At 57.9% G+C, this 27535-nt stretch overlaps 1 protein-coding gene across 8 annotated transcripts; it reads left to right on the top strand.

The window, feature by feature from the left end:
- The first annotated feature begins 3214 nt into the window (after positions 1–3214).
- On the top strand, positions 3215–26505 carry WDR4 (WD repeat domain 4). 8 transcript variants are annotated; one of them, XM_006935833.5, is made up of 11 exons: positions 3215–3347; positions 5795–5865; positions 7210–7301; positions 11980–12136; positions 12790–12902; positions 15909–15969; positions 19640–19738; positions 21344–21408; positions 22148–22331; positions 23464–23533; positions 25481–26505. In XM_006935833.5, exons 4-11 carry the CDS (start codon positions 12122–12124, stop codon positions 25660–25662), a joined length of 789 nt encoding a protein of 262 aa, XP_006935895.1. In that variant the 5' UTR covers positions 3215–3347; positions 5795–5865; positions 7210–7301; positions 11980–12121; the 3' UTR covers positions 25663–26505. The 8 variants fall into 8 exon arrangements, with proteins under 8 accessions (XP_006935895.1, XP_019694888.1, XP_019694891.1 ...); XM_019839329.3 differs by lacking the exon at positions 7210–7301 and adding an exon at positions 7077–7178 and having other exon boundaries at positions 5795–5860; XM_019839332.3 differs by having other exon boundaries at positions 5795–5860.
- The last annotated feature ends 1030 nt before the right edge of the window (positions 26506–27535 follow it).

The following is a 27535-nucleotide window of genomic DNA, read 5'->3' on the forward strand; positions in this document are numbered from 1 at the left end:
GGCTCTGGGGGGCCAGGGGTAAACAAAAGAATGCATCTTTTAGGTCTAGTACTGTGTACCAAGTGTGGTCTGGGCTCAGGGTGCTGAGCAAGTTATAGGGATTGGGGACCGTAGGGTGGATGTCCATTGTCCTTTTGTTGACTTCTCTTAAATCTTGGACGGGCCTGTAATCCCGGGTGCCAGGTTTTTTTACTGGCAAAAGAGGGGTATTCCAGGGTGAGCGGCAAGGTCGCAGGACCCCAAGCTCTAGAAATCTGGTAATGTGTGGCTGAATGCCCATATGAGCCTCCTTGCTCATGGGATATTGTCTAATAGATACAGGCATTGCCGTGGGCTTTAGGTCAATTATGATTGGGACTTGGCATTTGGCTCGACCGAGCCCTCCCGTTTCTGCCCAGGCCTGGGGAAAATCCTGCAGCCAGGCTTCGAGGAGGTTAGTGGTGACCGGGGTTTCAAAGAGTCTGTGTTCGTCTTGTAAGGACACAGTTAAAACTTGGATAGGCTGGCCGTCCCGGTTTAGCACTTGGGCCCCCGCTTTGGAGAAGTGGATCTGAGCTCCAAGCTTGGTTAGGAGGTCTCGTCCTAGAAGGGGGTATGGGCATTCGGGTACTACCAGAAAGGAGTGTGTCACCGTCCCTTGCCCTAAGTCAACTGTACGGCGGTTAGTCCATTTGTGAATTTTTCTTCCTGTCGCTCCTTGGACCCAAGAGGTACGAGAGGACAGAGGCCCGTTTGCCTTGGTTAAGACCGAGTGTTGAGCTCCTGTGTCCACCAGGAAGGTGGTGGGATGCCCCCCTACAGATAGGGTTAGCCGGGGCTCGGGGGGGGGGCTCCGGAGCCCTGACATCCCTATTCGCTCTCTTCGCCTAAGGTGAGCACAGAGGCAGGTTTCTTTGAGTCCCTGGGGCGCTTAGGGCAGTCTTTGATCCAGTGCCCGCGTTCTTTGCAATAGGCACACTGGTCTTTTTCTACCTTGGGCCGCCTCTTCGTTCCCCCTGACTTTCCTGTTCTGTTTTCTGTCACTACAGCTGCCAGGATTTTGGTTAGATGTTTATCTCTCTTTCGATCTCTCTGTTCCTCCCGTGCTTCCTGCTCTTTTGCTAGCCTAGCCTCCTTTTCCTCTGGGGTCTCCCTTTTGTTATATAACTTTTCTGCCTCCCTAACTAGTTCCTGCAACCCATAGGTTTGAATCCCATCTAGCCTTTGGAGCTTTCCTTTTATATCAGACGCTGCCTGATCTATGAATGACATGGCCACGGTAGCCTTATGTTCTGGAGCCTCGGGGTTAAATGGAGTATACATCCGAAACCCCTCTAGAAGCCGTTCCATAAAGGCTGCGGGGCTTTCCTCTTTTCCCTGGATTATGGTCCTTACCTTGGCCAAATTGGTGGGCCGTTTCCCTGCCCCCTTGAGACCCGCCAACAGAGCCTGGCGATAGATTCGGAGACTCTCCCTACCTGGAGCCGTTTCATAGTCCCAGTCCGGGCGGGTGAGGGGAAACCCCTCATCTATTTCGTTGGGGAGCTGAGTTGGAAGACCTCCAGGCCCCGGCACATTTTTCCGAGCCTCTAGGAGAACTCGTTGCCTTTCCTCGGTAGTCAAAAGGACTTGTAAGAGCTGCTGACAGTTGTCCCAAGTAGGCTGGTGTGTGAGAAGGATAGATTCTATCAGTGAGGTTAGGGCTTGGGGTTCTTGGGAAAAGGAAGGGTTATGAGTTTTCCAATTGTAAAGATCAGATGCAGAAAATGGCCAGTACTGGACAGTCCGGTTGACAGTCCGGAGAGGAAACAGGGAAGATTGCCAAGTGGGAGGGCCGTTCGGGTCGTCCGATCGCCGGAGACGGAGGATCGCCGGAGACGGAGGCGGGGGGTCCGAGGTGGGGTCTGGGGAGTTAGATCGGGTGGGGCTGGAGTAGAGGATGGGGCTGACGTGTAGCCGGGGGAGGAAGTTGGGGAGGGGGAGGAGGAACTAGGGGCAGAAGGGGAAGTAGGGGGCACCGGAGACAAGACAGGGGCCAGGGGTAAATTATAGGGTGGAGGTTGCAAGGGGGGTTGTGGGGCGGCGAAGACAAAGCGTCTAGGAGGAGAGGGTCCCTTTGGGACTCGTCGGGAAGAACTGGTTTGGGCGGATCTGAAGCTTGGGTTGAGGCTCGGTTTTTTGAGGTTTCCAGGGGTAGGAGGGTAGACTGAGATGTGGGGCAGGAAGGGAGGAAGGGTTTCACCCATGCCGGAGGATTCCGGATGAGATCCTCCCAGGTGAGGATATAGGCCACTTGATCTGGATGACCTTGTGGTCCAGGATCCATTACCTTCATCTTAACCTGTAATATAACAGAGAGGTCAAAAGTCCCGTCCCGGGGCCACCCTACGTGAAGGGTGGGCCACTCCGACGAACAAAAAGTTCGCCATCGACCTTTTCGAACCTCAACGGACAGATTGTGGGCTCTTGCCTGGACGTCCGAGAAATGAGTCAGAGTCAATGATAGAGGGGTAGTCAGTGTCTGTCCCATGGCTGCGTCGTCCCGTCCACGCGTCCACGCATGCACACTCACACACGAATATAACTACAATGTCGATACAGATCAGACAACACAGACTAGACAACAAGCAAGGAGCCGCGCGGCCAGGTATTCAGATGGCAGGGGAGGCCTGCCTTCGGACTTGAGGAGTCTGACGAACTCGTCAGTTCTCCTTTACCAGCACCACCTAGGCGTCCCCCGGGGCCGGGGTGTGAAGCTTCAGGACACGTCTGTCCTCCTTCAACACTCCAACTGAGGTGGCCGGCCGGCCTCAGAGTTCAGAGTACAGAGACAGAACACAATACCTGTGTGCAGACAAAGGTACAAAGGTCCGTCCTCGGTCAGTCCGTCAGTGGTGGCCCGGGCCGAATAGTCGTCTACCGACGGGGCCGGGTTCCCCGGCCGCCTCTCGATTCCCGGCCAATGCACCAAATGTTAGGACCCAAGTCCCTAGGCCCTATGGAACGAGATTTGGCGCGAGGAACCACACGGCACTCCGACTTCGGCAGAGTCTTTACTGGTGCACCAGGGATCCCCAGTGTTAGAAAGCGGGAGAGCCCCAATGAGCGGGGTTACAGGTCTTTTATACCATTTGAGGTACATTTGCATACAGGCTGGTGGTAGGCTCCCTTCTCGGTGGTTGTTAGGGGTGGGGGTTATTTTGTCCTGGGGACACTTGGGAAATGCAGTTTCCTTCGGCTGATGCAACTTGGAGCCCGGGTTGCGAAGCGGCTGGGGACTTTCCGGCTAGGGTTGGGCGCGTAAGCAGTTTTACAGAAGCGAAATGAAAGCGGTTATTTATGTAGCAACCTGTCTTGCGGTGGGAAAGGTGGGGGCTCTGACTTCTCACTAGCAGGACCAAGTCCCCCAGCTGCAGCGGAGAAACATCCGGAACCGGCCCTGCCCAGGAGGCAAAGACCAATGCTCAGCAAGCGTGCTCACGGGAGCGCGCGAAACCGATCGGCAACGGATCCTGGCCTGGGCGGGAGGGTTGGGGCGGGGGGGGGGGGGGGTGCGGGGAGGAGAGGGCACCTTGTGCGCATGCCCGGGGCCTCCGGCGCCGCGGGGGCGGGCCGAGCGCGTCACCCCGCGGCGCCTTTCGTGACGTCATTGCACGTCGCCGGCAGGAAGTGGCTCTGGGCGGCGCACGTGGGGGGTGGCGCGGCGGGAGGGCGCATGGCGAGTTCCGCGGGGCTGGCGTTGTGCGGGCAGACGCTGGTGGTGCGGGGCGGCAGCCGCTTCCTGGCCACCTCCACTGCGAGCAGGTGAGGGAGCTGGGCCTGGAGCGGGGAGCCCCGGCTGCGGGCGCGCGTCGGGGCCTGGAGGGCCCGAGTCCCTGGCGCCGCCGGGTCTGTGCCCGCCCTGGCGGGCACCCCCCGCGAGCCCCGCCGCCTCCTCGGCCCGCGCCTCTTCTCAAGAGCCACCCCCGGTGCGTCCCGCCGCCGCCGGCCCGGGGCCCCGTGCGCCTGGCCGGGGCGGCGCCGGACGCTTCTGGTCGCTGCCCGGGCCGGGTCACGTGAGGTGACGCGGGCCAGGCCCCGCGGTTTCGGGGTCGTGGCCACACCCGCTCTGGGGGCCCTGTGAGGAAGGCGGCCTCTGCCCTCTTGGCGAGGGTGCCCTACTCTCCGGGAACGCCCTGGGAGGGGGGTCCCGGGCGCACTCCTCTCGCCTCCCTCTCCTTGTCGGTGCCTGCTCCCTCGCCCGCAGCCCTAGACCCCGCTCTTGTTCTTTCTTTGGGGCTCTAGGTGTCGCGCGCACCTCCCCAGCGCCTCTTCACAAGGCTCTGCACCCGCTTTCTCTAACTGCCTGCACCCGCTTACACGGCACCCGAAATTCTTAGCAATAAGTGTTAATCAAATAGTCTTGCCCCAGGAGCCGCATGGATATTAATGGTCCGTTTCGGCCCGTGCCCCCTTCCTAGGGTAGTTTGGATTCATACATATGTCCGTCAAATGCAAATACAGCCTCTCTGAGCTTTTTGTTCAAAGCCTGGTATCGGAAATCCCCTTTCAACGTTCAGTTCAGTTTTCACAAAAAACTTGCTCATAAACTTGTATGTTCCAGATTGTTTTGTTTTGGAGACTCCTGGTATCCTAACACGTGCCACTGGGAGACGTGGGTTTATTACACTTGATATGCTTGCTTTGGTCTACGCCTTTTGAGGAAATGTGCCGGTGGCACAGTTTTTGCCTCGGAGAAGTGTTTCTACGTCACAGTGTTTGGTGGGAAAAGAGTCTGAGCGCAGTCACTTTAAAGGCTGTGCCCTGTCTATGCCCGGGCACTGGAACGGGGGAGATGGGCATAAACTGAAGAGAGCTTAGGGTCTTGAGGGAAGATGGGTGGTGACTCCTGTACTGGTAGGTGTTTGGCGGCCATGGGAGCTCTCTTGGGTAGTTGAGACGGTTTTAAAAGGTGGCAGTTTTATTTTATTACAGAAACTTTTTTAAATGTTTATTTTTGAGACAGAGATAGAACTTGAGTAGGGGAGGGGCAGAGAGAGAAGGAGACACAGAATCCGAAGCAGGCTCCAGGCTCTGAGCTGTCAGCACAGAGCTCGTCGCGGGGCTGGAACCTCCCATGAACCGTGAGGTCATGACCTGAGCTGAGCTGAAGTCGGACGCTTAACTGACTGAGCCACCCAGGTACCCCTTAAAGGTGGCAGTTTTATTTTATTTTATTTATTTATTTATTAAAAAAAAATTTTTTTTTCAACGTTTATTTATTTTTGGGACAGAGAGAGAGCATGAATGGGCGAGGGGCAGAGAGAGAGGGAGACACAGAATAGGAAACAGTCTCCAGGCTCCGAGCCATCAGCCCAGAGCCCGACGCGGGGCTCGAACTCACAGACCGCGAGATCGTGACCTGGCTGAAGTCGGACGCTTAACCGACTGTGAAGGTGGCAGTTTTAAATTTGCATGCAAGAAACCCCCAGAAACATCAACGTAATTTCTTCTGACATAAGCATCTTGCATTGATTTTTTTAAAAGTTTATTTATTTATTTTGAGAGAGAGAGAATGCGAGTAGGGAGAGGCAGGGAGAGAGAATCCCAAGCAGGCTCCATACCGTCAGCGCAGAGGCTGACGCGGGGCTCGAACTCAGAAACCATAAGATTATGACCAGAGCTGAAATGAAGAGTCTGAGGCTTAACTGACTGAGCGGCTCAGGCTCCCTGATAAGACCCTTAATTTAATGATTATAAGATTACTTATGTTCTAGGAAAAACCCCGTGTTTGTATTAATAAAGTGCTCTTTTTAAAATCTTTGTTCTTCCTTAGTGATGATGACGTCCTCTTCGCATATGATTGCAGCACGGCAGCAGAGAAGTCACAAGAAAGTAAAGGGTGAGGTAATGGGGGGGCCTCATCGGGCCTGATCATGGAATTATTGGGACAGGGTAGCCTAAGAAGTAAATGACCTTCTTCCTCACTGAAGTCTTCATTTCTTTTTTCTTTTTCTGTTCTTTTTTTAATGTTTATTTTTGAGAGAGAAAGTGCAAACAGGAGAGGGACAGAGAGAGAGAGAGAGAGAGGGACAGACGATCCAAAGCGGGATATACGCTGAGAGCAGCATGCCCCACGTGGGGCTCGAACTCATGAACTATGGGGTCATGACCTGGGCAGAAGTCGGAAGATTAACCGACTGAGCCACCTAGGTGCCCCTGAATTCTTCATTTCTCTTTACCCTGCTTTGTGGATAAACCAGGTACCACCTCCGGAAAGAAACGTGGAACTTTTAAATTTGGCATTAAGGATATTAAGATTTTTCTAAGTATTTTTAATTAGTTTCTGTCCGTAATTAACTTTTTTATAGTCATCTTGAAATACAATGGGATTTCGGGGCGCCTGGGTGGCGCAGTCGGTTAAGCATCCGACTTCAGCCAGGTCACGATCTTGCAGTCTGTGAGTTCGAGCCCCGCGTCAGGCTCTGGGCTGATGGCTCAGAGCCTGGAGCCTGTTTCCTATTCTGTGTCTCCCTCTCTCTCTGCCCCTTGCCCGTTCATGCTCTGTCTCTCTCTGTCCCAAAAATAAATAAACGTTGAAAAAAAAAATTAAAAAAAAAATACAATGGGATTTTAATGTTTTATTTTTATTTATTTTGAGAGAGAGAGAGAGGGAGAGAGAGAATCCCAAGCAGGCTCTGCTCCTGAGATCATTACCTGAGTTCAAGATCATGACCTGAGCTGAAATCAGGAGTCAGATGCTTAACCAACTGAGCCACCCAGGCACCCCAAAATAGAATGGGATTTTAAACGCTTTGAAGGCAGGTGTATGAAGTTAGCTTTAGTTAATTGAAAGATCAGGAAAGCAGAATGTGATAATTTTGTATGGTGTTCTTTTTTTTAGTAGAATTGGTCTTGTGGCTCATTAGGAAAAAAAAAACTGAAAATAATCCTTGGCTCTAGTCTTAGATCCGTTCATGTCCATGAGGGAGTGGGTCACGTGATCTCCGAGGGTCTTTCCAGCCCCGCTCTTTGGGTTCTGGTGTGTGTGCCTGTTTAATGAGATTTATTCGTTAAAAATTCCAGCTGTGTTGAACCTCCCTCTGTCCCCTTGATAGGTCTTTGTATTCTGGTTACGTGAACCTCACACCGTTTTCTGCCCCTGTTCGTGTTATAAATGAGTGAGGCTAGCCTGCAGGGATGCCGCCTTGTTTACTCAGGTAGGCCCTAACCCTGTCCTCTCTTTCTCAGGGAGGACGGGCAGCCCGCGGATAAGGGGAGTGACACGGTTCTGGCGTCAACCTTCTCCAAGTCTGGCACCTATTTTGCCCTAACTGATGACAGTAAGCGTCTGATTCTTTTCCGTACAAAACCGTGGCAATGTCTGAGTGTCAGGTATGAGATGCTAACGTTGAATACTTTGATGTTGAACGCGCAGCTTACGCTTGCATGCCCGTAACCGTAGCGACAGTGACCTAGTAATAAGCAACTAACACGTAGTCTCAGCTCTGTGCCAGGCACTGTTTTCAGGGTCTTACGTGTGTTAACTGATTTAATCCCCGAAACAGCCCTGTGTGTGTAAGGGGGGGGGCGGGGGTCTTGCCCTTACCCACATCCCTGGCCGGAGTCCAGAAGCTGATCCTCATCAGCACCCAGGGCAGAGCCGGGCCCTGAACCTGGTCGCTCTGGCTCCAAAGTGCGGGCGCCTGGCCACCGTGGCATCATGCTTTCCAGCACTCCTCCAGCCCCGTGGTGGCAGAAATGGAGACTAACCGCGGGCGCCCCGAGAGTGTGAGGGGTTTTGTGTACGTTCAGGCACCTGTGCCGCAGTTGAACTTGGCGGGATGTAAAGTTAGCGTCCTGATTCCCAAGTACGTGAAGAATGTGTGCGAGCTCAGTGTTGATGGGGGAGGGTGTCAGTGGCCTGGTGTCCTTTGGCCTTCTGTGTTCTTTGGCCTTAGTTGTCCCTCTGGAGGTCTCCGTCAGTGAGTTCCCGAGAGCTTCCTTGTTTTGTGACCTCGAGGGCTTAGAGAGGTGGGGGATGCTGATGCAGGCCCTGGGCACACGTGATTTTCTCTTACTGTGACGGGGCGGTGGTGAGTTCTCTGCTTCCTCCGGTGGGAGAAGGCTGGGATTCTTTGATGTCTGTGGCAGGGACGGAAACACCCACCCGGAGCAGGGTCAGCCTCTCTGTCCCCTCATCTTTGGCCCCCCCCCCCCTCAGGCTGCTCTGCTTAACTGTCCCTTGACAGTAAGAGAGAAACGCATGCAAATTACGTACCTGTTGAGCTACCCAGCAACCAGGGTTAAGGGACTCCACCTGGTAGCTGGTTCACATCTGTATCGGGGACAGCTGTGCTTTTTATTCTATTTATTTACTAATTTATTTATTATTTTTTAAACGTTTATTTGTTTTTGAGAGAGACAGAACGTGAGTGGGTTAGGGGCAGAGAGAGAGAGAAACAGAATCGGAAGCAGGCTCTAGGCTCTGAGCTGTCAGCTCAGACGTGGGGCTAGAACTCACGAGCTGTGAGATCGTGACCTGAGTCGAAGTTGGACGCTCAACTGACTTAGCCACCCAGACAACTCCCCCTTTTTAAAAATTTAAATTAAACTTAATTTAACTTAGTTTAATTTTATTTAAAAAAATTTTTTTTTCAACTTTTTAAATTTATTTTTGGGACAGAGAGAGACAAAGCATGAATGGGGGAGGGGCAGAGAGAGAGGGAGACACTGAATCGGAAACAGGCTCCAGGCTCTGAGCCATCAGCCCAGAGCCCGACGCGGGGCTCGAACTCCCGGACCGCGAGATCGTGACCTGGCTGAAGTCGGACGCTTAACCGACTGCGCCACCCAGGCGCCCCATAATTTTATTTTTAAATGTTTATTTAATTTTTGAGGGAAAGTGCACACGCATGCACACGTGAGAGGATCAGAGAAAGAGGGAGACAGAGGATCCAGAGCGGGCTCTGTGCTGACGGCAGAAAGCCCGATGAGGGGCTCGAACCCATGAACCTGGAGATCGTGACGCTTGACAGACTGGGCTCCCAGGCGCCCCAGCAGCTACGCTTTTTAGAGTCCTGATTGATCTTACTTTCAAAGAGAAGAGTGAAAAGGCAAATTCCAGGTGGCCTCTGCATCGGGGTGTGCGCTCTGCTCAGGGGAGCCCTTCGCCCTGAACTTGGGACGAGGGGACGTCCGCACAGCCTGCCACCACGCCCCTGCATCCTGTGGTGGAGCTTGCGCCTCGACTGAAGGGCGAGCGCCCGGGGCTCCTGGCGGGGCTCTGGCCGTTCCCCAAGGGCTCCTGGGTGCTGCGACTTGGTTTTGTGTCTTGAAGATGCCGTGTTGGTGATTACCTTCCCATAAAGATTTGGAACACTCAGGGCCGGCAACGGTACGCTGGCAAACGGTGGTTGGTGTCTCGTTTTTTTCCCCCTCTAATCGTATTTGGGCTGTTGGTTTTTATGTTGATGCCAACAAAGGACTGTGTTGCAAACGTGCATTAGGTGTGCAGGGCCTCTTGTGTCGCGGGTGGGGTACAGCGTGCCCTGCAGACGGTGCTTGCTGGCAGTTAGGCGGGACCCCACGGGACTCCTGTCCAGTCTGTGTCAGCCACCGAGCGAAGGGCGCGGGCCAGATCACGTTGCATGTTGCCTCGTCCTACACCTTTACCCTGAACGCAACGTAAGATGCGATGCTGCCCGATGCAGCACCTGTTGTGCTTGGTGGGGGTCGGGGGGGGGGCGGCCCCGACAGATGGACCCTTCCTCAGAAAAACAGCCATCCTTGACCTTTAGTTCAGTCTTGGGAGCGTCCTGGACTCGCGTGTTTGACCAAGACTCGTCACAGCTCGGAGCTCTCCAGTGGCCTTAAAACCTAGCCGTGGAGGGTGTCGAGGAAAAGCCCAGATGGAAGTCGTGGGTAGCAGTGGTTGTTTTCAAGGTTTCAGCTCAGGATGACAAAGGCCTGGAACTGAGGCCGGGTTTTCTGAACCCAAAATGAGGACACTTGGCGTGACATGTTTTCTGTTTTCTTGGTGAGAGATCTTACGTAGGAAGTCCTACCGTTTCAGGAAATAGATGCATTAAAATCACACGAGTATGTGGAAAGGCAGAGCCCTGGGAAATGAGATTGTTTGCTGTTGGAGGTGTGTGGTGTTGGGGAGCTTGGTATCCTCGGGGCCCGGTGGGGCCCGGTGGGCTCAGTTTTGTTGAACAAGCATGGCTTTCTGGAGGGGGGCTTGGGTGGGTCCCAGCCCAGTGGGGGAATCTCAGGCTCAGCTGCTGGACCAGGATAGTGGCCAGGGGAGAGGCCAGGCTGGCCTTGGGGGGGCGTGAAGACAGGAACACTGGGCTGTGTACCTCGTGACTCTGGAGGGAAGGGAGAGACCCCGAGGACAGGTGGGGCCCTGTCACCCCTCCTTCCGGGGGGGCTGAGTGGCCAACCCATCGACTGTCCTGTCTCGGGATCTGCCCCTGCAGACCCTCACCCCCACCTGCTCTGTGCATCCTGGAGTCCTTGCAAGGACTAATTTAGCCTGAGAAGATAGAAGCCCCCCACCCCACTGGCAAAAGACAGTGACAAGATTGTGGAGCCGGGCCGTTTCTGGGCTGATCAGGAAGAGGGGCAGTGGGGGGTGCCCGTGTGAGTCCTGCAGGACCGGCCCAGGCCGCTGCTCTGGAAGGGTGGCCGCGAGGCAGCTGCGTAATCGCCCATTAGGAGCCGCGGCGGCCTGTAGGTGAAGGCGCGCCTGGAGAGTTCTGCTTAATCTTGCCCGGAGCCTCACCGTCTTTCTGTGTTTTCTCCACATTTATGTCATTACTCGTCCTTTCTTAGCTCCCCTGGCGGGTGGAGGGGGAGGTTCGGCTGCTGCTGGCGGCCCTCTCTCCTGCCTGTCCTTTAGTCCCTCTGCTCCCGAGAAGCTGTGACGTCCTCGTTCGGTCCTCGTGTCGGAGACATAGCTTGTTTGAGCTTAGGTTTCCATTTCGGGCTGACATCTGGAGCGCCAGCTGCAGGGCGCCGTGGGGTGCACTCGCATCCCCTCTGGGGACAAGGGAGGGCAGGGGCCGTAAGTGCAGGTAAGGCAGATAAACGTGATGTTTGCGTAAGGCTGTGGCGCAGGTGGGGTCTGAGCCGGAAGTGCAGGGACTTGCCTTGTGGACAGCGAGTAGAAAGGAAGCGAAGGAAGTGTAGGAGGAGGGCGGGAGGAAGCTGCATAAACCCGCCTCCGAGAGTGGGCGAGACGCTGGGTGGCCAGGACCCCGGATGAGGCGTGCGTGCGCGAGCACGCGGTAATGTTTCTCGGGCTGGCGCAGTGTTGAACCAGTTTCCAACTCGCGGGTGTGACCGACCTGGTGAATCGGATCGGGGTGTGAACTGACGAGCGTGTGAACTTTCATGGGGCCTGAGCCGGAACTCAGACCTCCCCAGCCGCGTGCCCCGGGGCCGCCCCCGTGGGGACGGATGGCGCGTGCGTGTTTGCGGAGAGGTGCCGCACCCCGTCTTCGGGACTGTTGTGCAAGCAGGAGCAGTGCGGGTGGGTCCAGCCCGGCAGGGCCCCGGGCTGCGTGTGGAGTCTCCCGGCGCAGGGGGCCCGCGTCGCGTGTGTGCTCGCGGTTTCGCCCAGAGCACGTTGGGTGTTTTCTGAAGCTGACCGTCTTCTTCCTCGACATGTGCGGTGGAGCTGCTGGGTGGAGGAGCAGGTCTTCCGACATTTTATTAAGATAATCTTCAAGCACAGCAAATTGGAGAGGATTTCGTGCCAGACAGCTAGGTATCCACCGCCGAGATTCTGCCATCATAAAAGCAAAAATATAATCTCAAAGTGAGATCTGTCTAGGACATTGGCTTTGTTTCCATTTCTTAACTGCCTTGCTTTTTTGGTGCTGCTGTGGTACCCGGAGGGGGAGACGCTCGGCCAGGAGCTGACGCGTGTCCGAAGGACGCACGGCTGGCAGGCCCGTCGCCCCTTCCTGTGCTGACTGTGCGAGCCAACTGTGGGCGTCTCTGGCCTTCCAGGACCGTGGTGAGGAGGTGCACAGCCCTGACCTTCACAGCCTCCGAGGAGAAACTTCTGGTGGCCGACAAGTCTGGAGACGTTTATTCCTTTTCGGTGTTGGAGCCACAGGGATGCGGCAAGCTTGAACTTGGGCACCTGTCGATGTTGTTGGATGTGGTACGTGGGTGGTGTGCTAGTCAGGTGGGGCAGAGCAGAGGGTCTGACGAGGGTAAGGCGGGTCTGCAAGGTCGGCTGTCGGGGCGTGTGGGTTCTGTAGACGCTCTGCAGACTAGTGAGCAGGCGGCCTCATGAGTGGGACTTAGGAAGGTGAAGCGGTCGGTGAATGCGGACGGGCCAGCGAGGAGGCGTCGGGGTGGTCCCGGAAGCGAGGGACAGCCCGGGTCGCGTGCCGAGGTGGAGGAGGGCTGTGGGAAGAGCAGGCACCGTCTCCAGGCCTGGGCTTGTTCTCCGTGCTTTACGGGCCTCACCTCCGTGTCCTTGCGGCCCCTCAGCCACAACCCACCCCACCGAGGGGCCTGGTGAGGGCTGGGGGCGGCCAGTAGGAGGTGGGACCGGGTGGGACCCGAGGACGTCGGCAGGAACAACGAGGGAGGGTCTCTTGAAGGAAAGACCACCAGGACTTGGTGACTGGGTGGCCATGGGGACACAAGGAGGAGGGAGAGAGGGGGCGGGGAGCGGGTGCTGGAGGTCGAGGGGTGGTGCAGGCGGTGTGTGGGCGAGGACACCTGGGGAACACCGGGAACGAGTCCCGGGGGCGGGGGTCCCGGCTTCGGCCACCCTCACCTGTCCTTTGTCACCCTCGTGCGCAGGCCGTGAGTCCCGATGACTGCTACGTCCTCACCGCCGACCGGGACGAGAAAATCCGGGTGAGCTGGGCCGCGGCACCGCACAGCATCGAGTCCTTCTGCCTCGGGCACACGGAGTGAGTCCCCTTCCTGCCCCACCGGAGGACGTCCGGGACGCTCAGGCGGGCTGCTCGAGAAGCGGGGGCACCTGCTCTGTGGCCAGGCCTGCAGGAGCGGGACCAGCGCGCGTGTGCAGCGCTCCCCTGGGCGGCTCCCTGGCGAGGCCCCATCCGGTGCTTGCTTCTGTCCGGGGCCCTTCAGAACCTTCACCTCTTCCTTCCCCTCCCTTCCTGTGCGTTTTGGGGACCGGTTTTCTCGTTAGCACTGGGGTTTCAGACCCCAGCACGAGGGCACCACAGATGGTGATGGTGACGCTGCCCACGGGAGCCAGCGTGGCGCTCTGTGTTAGAGGACTTTCCTCCAAGCCCGCCGCCTCCCGCCTGTTGACCGCTCACCAGTGGTCCCCACGTTGGCCTCCAGGCGAGGGCTTGTTTCTGGAACACTCCTTTCTCTGCACCGACACCCGCCAGGGCTGGGCAGTGGTCGGTGGCCAGTAGGCGTGTGTGTGGGGGACATACTTTCGTAGTTTGAACAGTCCAGGACTTAAATCTGAACCTGGGCAGTGGTCTTTCCTTTGTGACCTCTTTTCTAGGGCAAGTGAGCTCTCTTCTAGTTGAATTTTGACATTTTGCAAGGGAGGCATTTTCAAAGAATGCCGGTCTTCTCGGGGTCAAGGCTAATTACAGTGTGTGCTCAGGAGAAGCCCTTAATTTCATTTGCTGCAGTCTTTTATTTTAAGGAAAAAATTTTTTTTCAACGTTTATTCTTGAGAGGGAGAGACAGTGTGAGCAGGGGAGGGGCAGAGATAGAAGGAGACACAGAATCCGAAGCAGACTCCAGGCTCTGAGCTGTCAGCACAGAGCCCGACGTGGGGCTCGAACTCACGAGCTGCAAAATCATGATCTGAGCTGAGATCGGACACGTAACTGACTGAGCCCCCCAGACGCCCCAGGTGCAGTGTTTAAAGTACATTCTTTGAGGCTGCAGAAGACGTTGGGACGAGTTGATTTAATTCTGCAATTGCTCCTGTTCCCTTGGTTTTGAACGGGATGTAAAGAATGACCTCTGGGAAAGTGGATGGTTCCCGGATTTGTCGCTCCTGATAGCTTGTGTGGGCTTTGATTCAGTTCTGTAGTGATCCAGCGTCCAGAGTTCCGACCTGCAAGCCCTCGGGCCCTTGCTCTGTTGGTTTCTCCCTGGGGTCTGCTGCTCCCCACCCCACCCAGCACACTTCTGCCTCAGGGCCTTTGCTTGTGCTGTGTTTGCTGTCCCCACTTGGTAGAGCTCTCCTCCGTGCTCTCGTCCACTTCTTCAGTGTCCAGCTGGATGCCACCTGCCTTCTCAGGAAGGCCCCCTCCCCTCATCCTGCCCTGCTCTGCTTTTCTCTTAGCCTTCACTGTCCAGACAGGAGCCACGAACCGTGAAGTCTGAAGGGAGATGTGCTGTTAGTGTAAGATACCTGATTTTGAAGACTTCATACGAGAAAAGAACGGAAAAATAGCTTGTTACTAATTTTTTTCTTGATTGCCTGTTGAGATGGTAATATTTTGGGTGTTACCGAGTTAAGAGTAGCTTCGGTTACTTTCATCTGTGTCTAATTTCTTTTTTTAATGTTGATTTATTTTTGAGAGAGAGACAGCGTGAGCAGGGGAGGGGCAGAGAGAGAGACACACAGAACTTGAAACAGGCTCCAAGCTCTGAGCTGTCGGCACAGAGACCAATGCCGGGCTTGAACCCACGGACCATGAGATCGTGACCTGAGCCGAAGTCAGACACTTGACTGACGGAGCCACCCAGGCGCCCCACCTCGGTGTCTAACTCTTGGATGGGGTCCCTTGCAAATTCCAGTCACGTGGCTGGAGCCCTGTTTCTGTTGGGCTCTCCGCCGGCCCACCTCCTGTTGGCTCCTGCAGCCTTCGCGGGCTGTGCTTACTGCTGTCTCCAGCCCTCTGCACAGCGGCAGGTCGCAGGTGCTCAGGTATTTCAGTGAGCGAATAAGTGGTAAAAATAGATTAAAACCAGTATTTTTTTTTTTTAATTTTTTTTTTTTCAACGTTTATTTATTTTTGGGACAGAGAGAAACAGAGCATGAACGGGGGAGGGGCAGAGAGAGAGGGAGACACCGAATCGGAAACAGGCTCCAGGCTCTGAGCCGTCAGCCCAGAGCCTGATGCGGGGCTCGAACTCCCGGACCGCGAGATCGTGACCTGGCTGAAGTCGGACGCTTAACCGACTGTGCCACCCAGGCGCCCCTAAAACCAGTATTTTTAAGCAATCTCTGCAGCCAGCACAGGGCCGGAAGTCACACCCTTGAGATTAAGTCGCACGTTCTGCCTGCTGAGCCAGCCAGGTGCCCCAAATAAAAATAGAGTTTTAAGACTTCTGTGTAAAATCTGTAGAAACGGGTTTCCACCCACTTCGTCTTGACTCATGGAGGTGACCCACGGCGTCCGTCACGGACGTTCTGTGCGGGGGGAGTGCTGGGGCCAGCCGCCTGGGGTCCCTGGGGGCCATGGGCTGGTGACCACCATACAGCTGGCGGGAAAGCCGGGGAGGCCGTCTCCCTCGCAGGGCGAGGCTGGCTCCAAGGTGGGCTTCTGGGGACGATAGTGGGTCTGTGTCTGCCTGCCGACCGCTGTTGCTCCGTCCCACGGATCCCACCCTGAGGCCTCCATCATCACGGACCTGCAGGGGAGGTCTCGGGCTGTGAGCGGGGCGGCTCGAGCAGCGGCGCAGAAGCTCCTGGACCTTTCCAGCAGCGCGTCTGGGGAGCGTGGCCAGGGTGGGGAGCGCGGCCGGGCTGGGCCGGTCCCTCCTGCGGGTTGTCGTGTTGTTGGGCCCTGAGAATGACGCGGTGTGCTCCCCGGCGTGCTCGGCGCTGTCCAGCTCCCCGTGGACCCTCCTTAGTTTTCCCCGGGGCTCGGGGGTATGTGGGACAGGGCTTTGGCGAGGACAGACGGGCCGGCGGGTGTCAGAGCAGCGTGCCAGAGCTCAGCTCACCCTCTGCTTCTCTCACGCTGTAGGTTTGTGAGCCGCATCTTCGTGGTGCCCGACCACCCCGAGCTGCTTTTGTCCGCGTCCGGGGTAAGTGCTCGGCTCCGTGGTGAGCACCTGTGGGCGCCTTCCAGCGGGGGACCCGCGTGGGGCTGGGGGCCCGTCCTGGTGCTGGGTCTTGGCTGTTCTCCACTAGATGGTGCTTGTTTTCCCAAGTTTGGAGCTGACCCAGGCTGCCTCCTTGCTTAGGGCCTTACATTTGGGGGGGGGGGTGCCCGTCCCAGGCTGCCTGTGTGTGTCCGTGTGTGTGTGTGTCCGTGTCCGTGTGTGTGTCCGTCCCAGGCTGCCTCCTTGCTTAGGGCCTTACACAGGGGGGTGGGTGTGTGTCGCCCTGGAATGGAGTGTGAGGAATTAGGTCTCAGGGTTGTCGTCTTAACTGGAATAGCATTGTGACCTCCGGTACAACAGTACCTGAGTCCCAGGGGGACCTGGGTTCCCCCGAGTTACTGCTGCGCTTCACCCTGTCCCCCACCCTGTCCTTCGGGCCGGCACCTGGCCCTGTGTGTGTGTGGGGGGGGGTTTGGTTAGTAGTGAAAACTTCGGTGTCTGGAAGGTGGGACCCGAAGCCTGGATAGTTTTGTCGACAGAGACCTCTTTGCTCTGAGGAACATTTTTGCTCAGAGAAGGTTTTGAATTACTGATGGCGTCTGATTCTTCCTTTCTTTCCAGAAGCCCTGTCCTGTCCCTCCTTCTCTGTCTTTCCTGCTCCTTAGCATTCTAGGGGACTCGGGTGCCTGGGGTGGGCTGCCCGGAAGACTCCTGGCCCTCCTGAGTTTGGGCTTCCGGGTGGGAACAGCGGCCTCCCTGCCGTCCTGCAGAATCCTGGCCACTGTCTCCACGTCTGTTCTTTGTTGCTTCACCACGTTTGCGTTCTGCTTTCTGACTCTCTCTTCCTCCCAGCCGTGCTTGGTCCTGTGATAGCAAATGGAAGAAAGTAGGTGTGGCCAGAGTTCCCAGAGGTGGCCGGTTTTTGTGAATTCTGCTGTACCTACGTCTCCCAGTGTTTCTCACAATAAAACAAGCATCCGAGCACATAGAAAAGTAGGACGAACACTTTTGACTTTGGCACTGGCTTTGTCAAGTTCCGTGTTTTGCTTAGGAGCGTGTTTAAAGATGCAGGAGAGCTCTGCCCACCCTGTGCCCTGCCCTGTGCAAGGTGCAGTTCTTTTCGTTATTTTTGAAAAATTTTTTTAAAAGTTTTTTTTGGTTTGTTTTTAACGTTTATTTGTTTCTGAGAGATGGAGAGAGACAGAGTGCAAGCAGGGGAGGGGCAGAGAGAGAGGGGGAGACACAGGATCCAAAGCAGGCTCCAGGCTCCGAGCCGTCAGCACAGAGCCCGATGTGGGGCTCAAACTCATGAACTGTGAGACCATAACCTGAGCCAAAGTTAGACGTTTGACTGACTGAGCCACCCAGGCGCCTCTAAAGATTTTATTTTTTAAGGAATCTCTGCACCCAGTGTAGGTCTTGAACTCACAACCCTGAGGTTAAGAGGTGCACGCTCTACCGACCGAGCCAGGCTGGCGCTCCTAGTGTTTATTGTCATTAGAAACACACGTTTACAAAGTGACATTCTGCTGTGAGGCCCCCGTGAAAACTGGCACTCGCTCCCACTGCCCCTGCGAGGTGCGTCCCCGGCCTCTTTGCCCTTTTAACTTCCGCTCTGAGTGTTCAGAGAACAAGAGTGATTGAGAAACAGGAGAACACGCGCCCCCCCCCCGCCCCATTTCTCTGCCCTGCGGAGGGTGGCGGAGGGTGGTGACGCTGTCTTGCTCTTGACCCCTTCTTTCCTGTCGCCTCTGGACGCCCCTCATGTTAGTTCACGTTCTCTGTCCCTCCTTTCTCCCAGGGGTGCCTCTGAAGGTGGAGGGAGGGTGGTGGTAGGAAGCCGCCTTTCTGGAAACGCCCTGAATCCTCCGCCCCCGTCTGGCGGGTAGGTGGGTATCTGAACTCCAGGTTAAAGCTACCCCCTGCCCCCCGCCGCCCCCCACATCTCACGTGAGGGTTTGCGTCCTCTCTGTGGGATCCGTTCCCCCTTCTCTGAACGTTTTGGGGGCCTCCATGCCCCGTGCTCTGGAGATGGGGGTCAGGGCTCTGGCCAGCTATGTGGTTAGCGCCCCCCTAGCCCCACCCCCGCCCCCGCCCGATTCGAGACCCTTCTGTCTCCTGGGGAAGCGTCCTCACTCTCAGGTGTGCTTCTCGAATGGCTTGCTGTCTTTCCCTTGACATTTCCTTCATGTTCCTGCTTCTGCTGTGGGGACGTCTCCACAACTTAATTTCCCAGTATCCTGTGGGCTGTGAAGTTCTGCTGTTACCATTAGTTCTCGGCAGCCTTTCTGGTGCCCAGAACGTTCTCCCCTCACAGCGCCACACCGAGCGCAGGGCCTTTGACCCCCGAGATCACATGTTTGCGTTTCCTTCACCGTGTGTGGTGTCTGCCTTTTGCAGGGGCGTGTCCGTGTGCGGTGGGGACAGGGCAGTGGCCAGTGTCCCTCGAGTCCAGGGTGTCGGAGTCAGGCACCTGTAGCCGTGGGTCACCTCTCTTCTCCTGGTGGTCACGTTGCCCAGTCTTTGCCCTCCTGGGCGTCAGGCCTGTCCGCCTGCCCCGGGAGGTGACCAGGGAGGGCCAGTGGTGTGGTCCCTCACTCTGGATCCGGACGGGGACCCCGCGGCTCTGCGGGCAGCAGGGTGGGGAGTCCGGCTGCTCTCACGGACCCCCTGGTTGTGCTGCTGGGCCCGGCGTGGTGCGTCACATCTCAGCCCCCTGTGGCCTGTCCCTCCCTTCACCTCCTCCCGGGTGGCCTCACGTGACTGTCGTCTTCATCCTCGAGGGTTCATGCTTCTGAAACCTCCCTTTCTGGTCACTGGGGAGGGACGTAGGGGTGGGCGTGTGTGTTCACGGCGGCTACGTCCTCTTGCCCAGCGCCCACACACCCCTGCTCTTGACACTCGGGCAGTTTGTCGTCCGTCCTTTTCTCCTGGTGGTTTAAAACCTGCCGTGTGCGCTGTGTTGGTGGCATCTCATTGGATGAGTCAGCGTTAAGTTTCCAGGTGCGCGTGGGCCTGTGCACGCATTTCCAGCGACGGGATCTAGCGCACGGGTTTCCTGGGCGGACCCGACGGCCCACCCGCACTTCACTCCCTGCTCATTCTCCTTAGACGTGCGGTTCTTCGCGTGTCCCGTCCCTTCAGCGAGGGCCGTGACCTGCGTTTGTTAATATGAGTTCTTCCTCTGTCGTGTGTGTCTGCGGGGCGCTGAGGCCTTTGGGACGCACACCAGTTTCCTTACCGGCCACACAGTTGACGGTCTCACGGGGAACAAATGGACGCCCCCTTTTCACTGTTCCTAAACAGGGACGTGGGACCGTCCTTGTGCTTGGCCCGACCCGTGTTTCTCCTGTGCGAGCACATGATTGTTGCGGTGTGTGTGCGTGTGCGTGCCCGTGTGTGCGTGCTTAGGCTCCAACCCAGCTGCCGTGGTCCGTGATGTCTGTACGTGACGGGTCCTCTCGTGTCCTTTGCCCGCTTTGCCATGGGGGTCACGTGTTTTCTTAGTGGTTGCATGACTGAGCACAGAGAGCCTTCGTGCCGGCTCCGCTGAGTCAGTCCCCCCCCCTCCCCCGCCCCCCCTCCTCCCCCTGCCTGGAGCAGGCCCGGGTCTCCCTGCGAGTGCACACTGACCTGTCCTTGCTGTGTGCAGGACCGCACCCTGAGGCTCTGGGAGTACAGAAGTGGCCGAGAGCTGCACTGCTGTCACCTGACCAGCCTGCAGGAGCCGGCGGAGCCCTGGGGTGACGAGGTAGCGTCTGGGTGTGGGTTTATTGGACTTTGCAGGGCGCCTCTCCAGTCCCGGGGATGCCGTGAGCCAGAGCCACTGTTGCGTGGGAAACGGCTCTCTGCCGTCAGCACAGACTTGTTCCAGCTTGGGAGAATGCGTGTTCTGCTTGAGGGCGCCCGGTCGCGTAAGTAGGAGATAATTTGTATTTCGCTGTACGTGCATTGCAATACCCGCTTTACGGAAGTGCCTCTCCTGATCCTGCTTGGAAACAGAAAAGACAGCGATGCTTGAGCAGAGAACTTAATTAGTCTCGTGACCTTCCCTGTACCCCTGGGACGACACACTGGCCAGTGTATCCTCAGGTCAGGTCACCTGGGCCTTTGGTTGTGAAAGATTTTCAGGGGAGAACGTGTGGGCGGCCCTTTGAGGTGTTCCAGATTCCGTGCTCATGGGCACTCAGCTCTGTGATGCTTCCCAGCTGGTGCCCTGCACGGCTGAGGTCCAGGTTGGTCACCTGAGGACAGCCCCACCGGTTTTCCCGGAGGCCCTGCTGGGCCTGGCAGGGAGGGAGCAGTCCGCTCTCGTGGCTGTTCAGGCCTGCAGAGCTGGCCCTCGGTGTGGTTTCTTAATGACCAGGATGCCCTGCCTGTCACTGGGAGCTTTGTAGTTTCCCCCGGAGCCCCCACATGGCCCCCCGCCAGCCTGCAGGAGGTCCGCGTGAGAACTGAGGGGTTCTTCTGCCTCATCCTGGGACTGCTCTGTAGCCTCTGCCCTTACTCCCTCTCAGAAGTGGGCAGGCCAGGCCTGACCACGGGCCAGAGCCTCAAGGACCCCTGGGGCCGTGGCCACCCAGCCGAGCAGCTGCCTGGGCCTCCGGCTCAGCCGACTCTGCTGCTCTGGCCACCTGCTCGTGGTGCCTTCTGCTTGGGTGGCTGCCATGGTGGTGCCCCGTCGGAGGCTGTGGCGAATAGAGGCCTGATTCGTTCCAGTAACTTTTTCATATTCGTGCTCTCTTCAACCTTCTGATGCTCTGGGACAGTGAGGTTGAGAGAGGACCCTGAACCAGCAGCTGTCTGACCTCTGGCCTGGCCCTCAAGGCCTGCAGGGTCGGTGGAGCATCCCCGCCCCTCGGGCTCCTCACCTCCCTCCCTGGAGTCCCCCTCCCACGTGGCCCAGCCCCTCAGGCCAGGCTTGGTGAGCACCAGACCTTTCCCTCCACTTCTCCCGACTGGCGGGCGTCTGGTGGTTCCCTCTCCAGGACCAGGGGACTCGACACCGTTGTGTCTTGTTAATAATTCCTTGTGTTCTCTTCTGCCCCCTGGTCTTGCTTTTTGACCAGTTCTGTTGGCTCCAAAGACCCCGCATAGGCTCCGGAGGGAGGGCCAGAGCCACGGAGAGGCTTCTCCGTCTCTCGTGGCACGTCGGAACTGTGTCATGGGGGTCTGCCGTGTCTTCCTTTTCTCTCACCGATGTCCAGAAAATTCTAGGGCCGTCGTCTCTTTTTCCTTCCTGGACCGTGGTGGCAACGTCGAAGTCTTGCCGCGTCCGATCTTGCTTTGAACAGAGTGGTCTGGCGCCGGGTCCCTGGCAGCTAGCGTGCATTTACGTTGCTGTGTTCCCTTGCAGAGGTTTGCCGCCTCCAGGATCACTTACCGGAGCCAGGACGGCTGCGTGGCGCTGCTGTGTGACTGGTGAGCTCGTGCTGCTGCGGGGCGTCCGTGGGCCCCTTGCTGTGGGCTGGCCCTCCTGTACGCGCTGCTCGGTTCATGGTCTCCAGCCGTGCCTGAGAAAGTCTGTGCCCGAGGGCCACCCGAGAGTTGTGGAACGCGCATCATTCGGTGCCTCCTGAGGGCCGGGCAGGTCACAGCACGACCCCGCTGGCCCTCCCGAGGGCTCCGGTGCCGAGGGGCGTTGAGGAGGAGGATTTCGGGGGCACGTGCCATCCGCGGGCGCACCAGCATCTTTATGCGCCGCGTGGGCGTGTGGTGTGTCCGCACATCTCGTGTGTCCTCAGGACAAGCCTGTCGCGGGCGTCTTTGCTTGTTTTACAGCAAGGATGCGGGTTTAGAGCGGGTTTAGAGCAGGAGGGAGTGCCAGTGCGTCCCGTGCTGTCTGCCTAGGCGCAGCCGGGACGGTCACCTTCTCCACCTGTTTTGTGCTGCACTGGTTCCCTAGTGCCGCAGGGCAGGCTGGGCCAGAACTGGGCGACCTGCACTTGCAGCGACCCTAGGTCCTACGGCTCTCCGGCCCAGAGGCGGCTCGGCTAGGTGCGTCCGGCTGGGCCGCTCGTGAGCCTGCAGCTGAGAGGTTGGCGATGGCCGGGTCCCTGTTCGGGGCGACCCGGGCACGGCACTAAGCTGTACACGTCTAATGATACCACGTGGGTCTGGTCGTAGCCGTAATACAACTTCTCTCTCTCTTTGCGGAAAGTATTCCCGCGGTCTACGTTTTCCAGCTCGATGCCGCCAGACAGCAGCTGGTTTACAGACAGCGGCTGACGTTTCGGCACAGAGTGTGGGACATCGCTTTCGAGGAGGGCCGGGGACTGTGGGTCCTGCAGGACCACCGGGAAGCCCCCCTCGTGCTCTGCAGGCCTGTGGGCGGCCAGTGGCAGGTGAGGTTGCTGGCCTTGTGCCTCTGGTGGGGGTGGAGGGGGCGACGGCTGTGCCCCCTTCCAGCTCGATCGTGGCTCGGTGCTCGGGGGGGTGTGGGTTCAGGGAGCAGGGATGCCCAGCCAGCTCTTCTTTTGTTTTTTTTTTTCTTAATGTCTGTTTATTTTTGAGAGAGAGAGAGAGTGAGTGAGGCAGAGTGTGAGTGGGGGAGGGTCAGAGAGAGAGGGAGACACAGAATCCGAAGCACGCTCCAGGCCCCGAGCTGCCAGCACAGACCCCGACGCGGGGCTCGAACCACGAACCGTGAGAACATCACCTGAGTCGAAGTTGGACGCCGAACCGACTGAGCCACCCAGGCGCCCACCTCAGCCAGCTCTGTTCATGTCACGATGCCTGTAGTGGTTTTTTTGGGGGGGGGGCAGTTGCCATCATTGGCATATGTTCCTTCTGACTTTTCTGGTCACGTGTCTTTTTAGCAGAGGAACCGACAGTTGGGGTGGCTTGGGTGTGTGGCCTCGACATCGGCAGGCTGCACGTGGCCTTGCACGTGGGGGACTGGACTCACGCGCGCCCGTGTGTGGAGAAAGGGGTGTGGGCTGTGGGCCGGGCGACGTGTGAACCTCGCACATTCTCTGAGTCGGCTCCCCCGTCTGTAAAGCGGCGTTGTCTCCCGTCCGTCCCAAATCTCCTAGGACGTGGCGGTGGCGGGGGAGAACGAGATAAAGCCCGCCCGAGCCCCGTGCTGGCTGGCCCATCCGTTACAAGCGCTCACTTGACCGAGGGCTTTGGAGACGCCCGGAGCCTCTCGGGGTATTTTTATCTAGAAAGTGGTGGCGAACAGAATGCCCCCGGCTAGGAGGTGTGGGGTCTGCCGGGCTCCTCAGAAAAGGTTGCGCTTGACAAGCCAACGTGGAGGGAACGCCGGTGGCCTCACGTCATGGGTCTTTATCCAACGAGACGCGAGGACGGCTGTGTCTGTCGCGCTGGGACTGCCGGCTGGCTTTGCCTGGTGTCAGGCGCCCCGAGCGGGTGTCTCCCGGGCCCCGGCCGCCAGGACCACGCCTGGCGGGTCTGTCCTTTCCAGCACCGACAGCACCGCGGCCTGAGTCCTGCCTCTCTCCGTTGTCTTCTCAGGCTGCTCCTGAAGACGCCGCGGTAGAGAAAGTCTCCACCCATCTCCGGGGGAACTGGGCCATGCTGGAAGGTAAGAACGTGGGCGCAGCCTGTTTTCGGGGTGACATCCAGAATTGGCCACGGCCAGGGGCAGATCCCAGGCTGCGATACACGGTAGGAAGCCGCTTTTCTGAGCAAGGATACGGGAAGCGTGGCGTGCGTCCGTGTCCCCTCCAGAAGGCCAGTGGCTGGTTGGGGCACGGGGGGGCTGACCCACACCCACACTGGGAACGCCCAGTGTGAGCCTGCTCCAGGACCATGAGCTACATGGGAACCGGGGTCACAGTCGGGGCGGGGTCCACCCCTTTGCCTTCAGGGCTGCCGGTGCTGGTCCCCAGGGCGGGGCCGGTAACGGGTGGGCCTTCACTTGGAGCGTAGGGCGACTCGTGAGCCTCGAATGTTGGCCCTGAGCGGTTCCTGGCCATGAGGTCAGGCGTGGGGACAATCACTGGAACCCCCGAGGGTCTTCTTGGCCCAGTGTGGGACCCAGTGTGAACCCCAGGCTGAGAGAAGGGGAGAGACCGTGGTGAGAAGGCCGATCCCCCACCCCCCCAGAGTGGCACTGCAGTGTGAGGAGAGTGGCCTGGCTGTCAAAGCCACGGGTCCCCGTCAGTTGAAGGGCCCGTGGTAAGCATTGAGTGCTGCCCTCACTTAGTCCTGTCTGAGAACGTTACGAGGACAAGATCTCGCTCCGTTTTTATTGATAGAGGAAGGCGAGCCCTTAGCTGCGCAGCTTCTAGCGACTTCCACGATGCTTTTCTTGGGCAGAGACTTGAGGCGACCGTGTCACAGGGATGACTCATGGCCAGCTTTGGGAGTCAGCTGAGTAAAGATGTGGTTGAGCAGAAGACACCTGTCAAAGCCTTCCCCAGGCAGAAGCCCGAGTTCTTGGAACTCGAGAGTCACACGTGAATTCTGTCTGTGTTGACCCTGGCAATGACCTAAAGTCTCATGGAAGGCGTTCTCATGGGGATTTGTTGGCTCTGTGTCCCAGGGTTAACTTCCAGCTTTCCTTTCGGGGTGGAAGGACTAGGGCAGTGACCGGGCTCCGTCCTCCCAGCACTGTGTGGAATTGCTTTAGCAACACTGTCGGATGGGTCTGTAGCAGGACTGTGTTGGGGACACTGGCGAGCCTACTCCCTGCCTGATACTTGGCCATCGTCCCTGCCGGGGCCTGGGGCCAGCTTGTCTTGTTGTGGATCCCCTGGGAGGGCCAGGTCCAAGGTGGGCTTAGTTTTCCTGAAGTTCTGCAGGTAAACCAGTTTGCTCACAGTGTAGGTTTGGGGAAGGTGCCGGGGGTGGGGGAAGGGACCGGGGCGGAGACACAGGGAAGGAAGGCCAGCTGAGCATGGAAGTCCCAGAAGAGGTAGGGGACCCAGAGCAGCGGGCCCTGTGGGGTTTCTGACTGGGGTGAAGTGGACCCCGTGGGGCTGGTCTGTGGCCATCAGGCCTCTCAACCCTTGACACTGAGATCAGTCCGCGTCCATTACCTTGCTACGTAACGAGTATCCCATGCTCAGTGGGTGAAGGCGAGAATACTTCTTACTGGGCTGTTTGTGTGGTTCTGAGAAGCTCCGCTGCCCCTGGGGTGGGATCTGATTCCAGGCGCGCACAGTGGTTGCTGGCAGGGTCCTGGTCCCTGCAGGCCGCTGGGCCGAGGGCCTCGCTTCCTTGCTGGCTGTTGGCTGCAGGGGCCTGCAGTCCCCAGCACAGGCGCCCCTGTGGGGCGGCTCATACGAGCGTGTGAGCCACAGCCCTTGTGCCTCGTCTCCCGGCGATGACCTGGCTTTGGCGTGTTGTTGGAAGCAAGTCCTGGGTCCGGCTGGCGTGGCCACCCGGAGACGGGCGTCATGGGGGGGCGCCTCGGAGCAGGTGCCGCGGGTCTGCTGGGAGGTCTGGGCCGTGGCGAGTTGATCCCCCTGCGGCAGGGCCTCGGTCCCCATCCCACCTGGCTTCTGTTTCCGTTCCTCCTGCACAGGCGTGGCTGGCGTGGACGTCGGTTTCAGTGGTCTCTACAAGGCCACCTTTGACAACGTGACTGCCTACCTGAGGAAGAAGGAGGAGAGGCTGCAGAAGCGGCGGCAGAACCCGGCTGCTGGGCCTAACGGGCAGGCCAAGAAGATGAAGCCGGGGGAGGCGTCCCTGAGGTGCCCGTCCTAGCCGCCCCCGCGCTCTCGTGGCCTCGAGCCAAAGCCGGCTCTGCTGTCCCCTCTGCCCGCGGCTCCCCGTAAGAAATGGGGACATCGTTCCCGACCCACTCTTGGTGGCAGTTAGGTCCGCACCAGCTCCGCACGCGCGTGGGCCGTCCCAGAGGACCGGTCGGTATCCTGGCTCTAGAACTTTCCGCCGCCGAACAGGCTCTTCTGCCTGGCGTCTTGGGCACCCTTCTGGTTGAAGGGAGACCAGACGGCCTGGTACTCAGCCAGAGGCGCAACGAGCGGTGCCGGTGCCTTGAAGCGCCTTTTCTTCGTATCGGAGGAGACCGGAACCTGTGGTGGGCGTGGCGGCTGTGGAGCTTCCACTGTTCCCGCGGCGCTGGACGCCTCTCCTCCAGGGGAGTCCGCGAGCTCTACGGCAGCGTGGGCGGCACGTTTCGTCCCCGTGTCTCCCTCTAGATGGTGGGGCGTGCTGTCCGGCGTGGGGCCCGCCGCCGGGCAGGGCCCGAAACCCAGGCGGGGTGGCTCCGTTCCTCCGGTGGCCGCCACCACTGTCTGCTCGGTCCCCGCCGCCGTGACGTGAGCTGGTCGGGGCGCGGGGCGCAGACTGGACTTCTTCGGGGCATGAGGACCCGGGAGCCCCGACCGGAACCCAGCTCTCCAGGGAAACGGTGGAGGGTGTTACGTAGATCTGTGATTTCCGCGTCAACGCTGCACGGGATGCAAAGACCCGGGGCGTCCGCTGGATTCTAATCACCGATGAATAGAGATGAGCTTTTTGCAGCTTCTGGAAATGTTTAGGAGCAACATTTGGAACTAGTTTCAAAATATATTGAGCAAAACCGTCTTTGATGAGTGTACTGTCTGTGACTGAAATGCTGACTTGTTAATGTGAAAAAGCGTTTTTTTGGTGGGTAGTCTTTACAGATGTGTCCGCTGATGTGTTTATTTGTGCTTTTACCCACTTCCCGGTGATCGGTCTCAGAGGTGGGAAAGCCCGTGTGTGTCTGTGACGCCTTTGGTGCGGGGTTTCTTGGGGTACTTAGAGACCAGTTCTGTGTCACAGAAGCGAAATCCCTAAGTGCCTTGTTTTGCTTTAAACGTTGATCTGAAGACAGAGCCGTGGGTGAGCCGCTCACCCTTCCCACAAGGGGTACAGTGGGGTGTTGGGTTGGGCAGAAGTCTTTGAAGGAGCAGTGGGGGCGCGCCCGGGGGGGTGCCCCGGGGTCGTGCCCGAGGAGCCAGACCTCGTCAGCCCTGCACTGCGCACAGACAGCGTTCTCGTTAATCTGCTTTGAAGTTCTTGGTTTTAGGAGAAATTTGGGTCTGGTGGTGGTGACGTGTTGACGGGGGGCCTGCAGGCTAAGTCCTGCTGCTGCCTGGCTTTGTGTGGCCTGTGAGCCGGGAACGGCTTTCACGTTTTTCAGTGATCGGAAACCAGGCAAAAGAAAAACAATACTTCATGGCATGTGAAAATCCCATGCGATTCCAATCCCAGTGTCCTGAAGTAAAACCATACTGGGACCCAGCTGCGCCCGTTGGCTTAGGTGTGGCCTCCGTCTGTTTTGGGCCACGACAGCAGAGCGGGGCAGTTTCACAGACCGGATGGCCGGTGCAGTCTGAGGTATTTATCATCTGGGTCTTAGGGGGAAGTTTGTCGATCTCTCTTTAAAATGCCTTTTAAACCTGTATAGTTTTAAAACTAACTGGTTACCGTCTTTGAAAACAAAGCCAAACCCTGTTCTTCTGTGTTCACGTGGGCTTGCTTTCTCGTGGAACGTTCGCTGTGTTCGTGGGCAGGTGCCTGAAACAGGGCGGCAGGGGCGGAGCTGAGGGCTGTGTGCGCGGGGCCCTCTGGCACCTGCCTGGGAGGTGGT

This window comes from Felis catus, chromosome C2, assembly GCF_018350175.1.
Source record: "Felis catus isolate Fca126 chromosome C2, F.catus_Fca126_mat1.0, whole genome shotgun sequence".
Taxonomy (NCBI): domain Eukaryota; kingdom Metazoa; phylum Chordata; class Mammalia; order Carnivora; family Felidae; genus Felis; species Felis catus.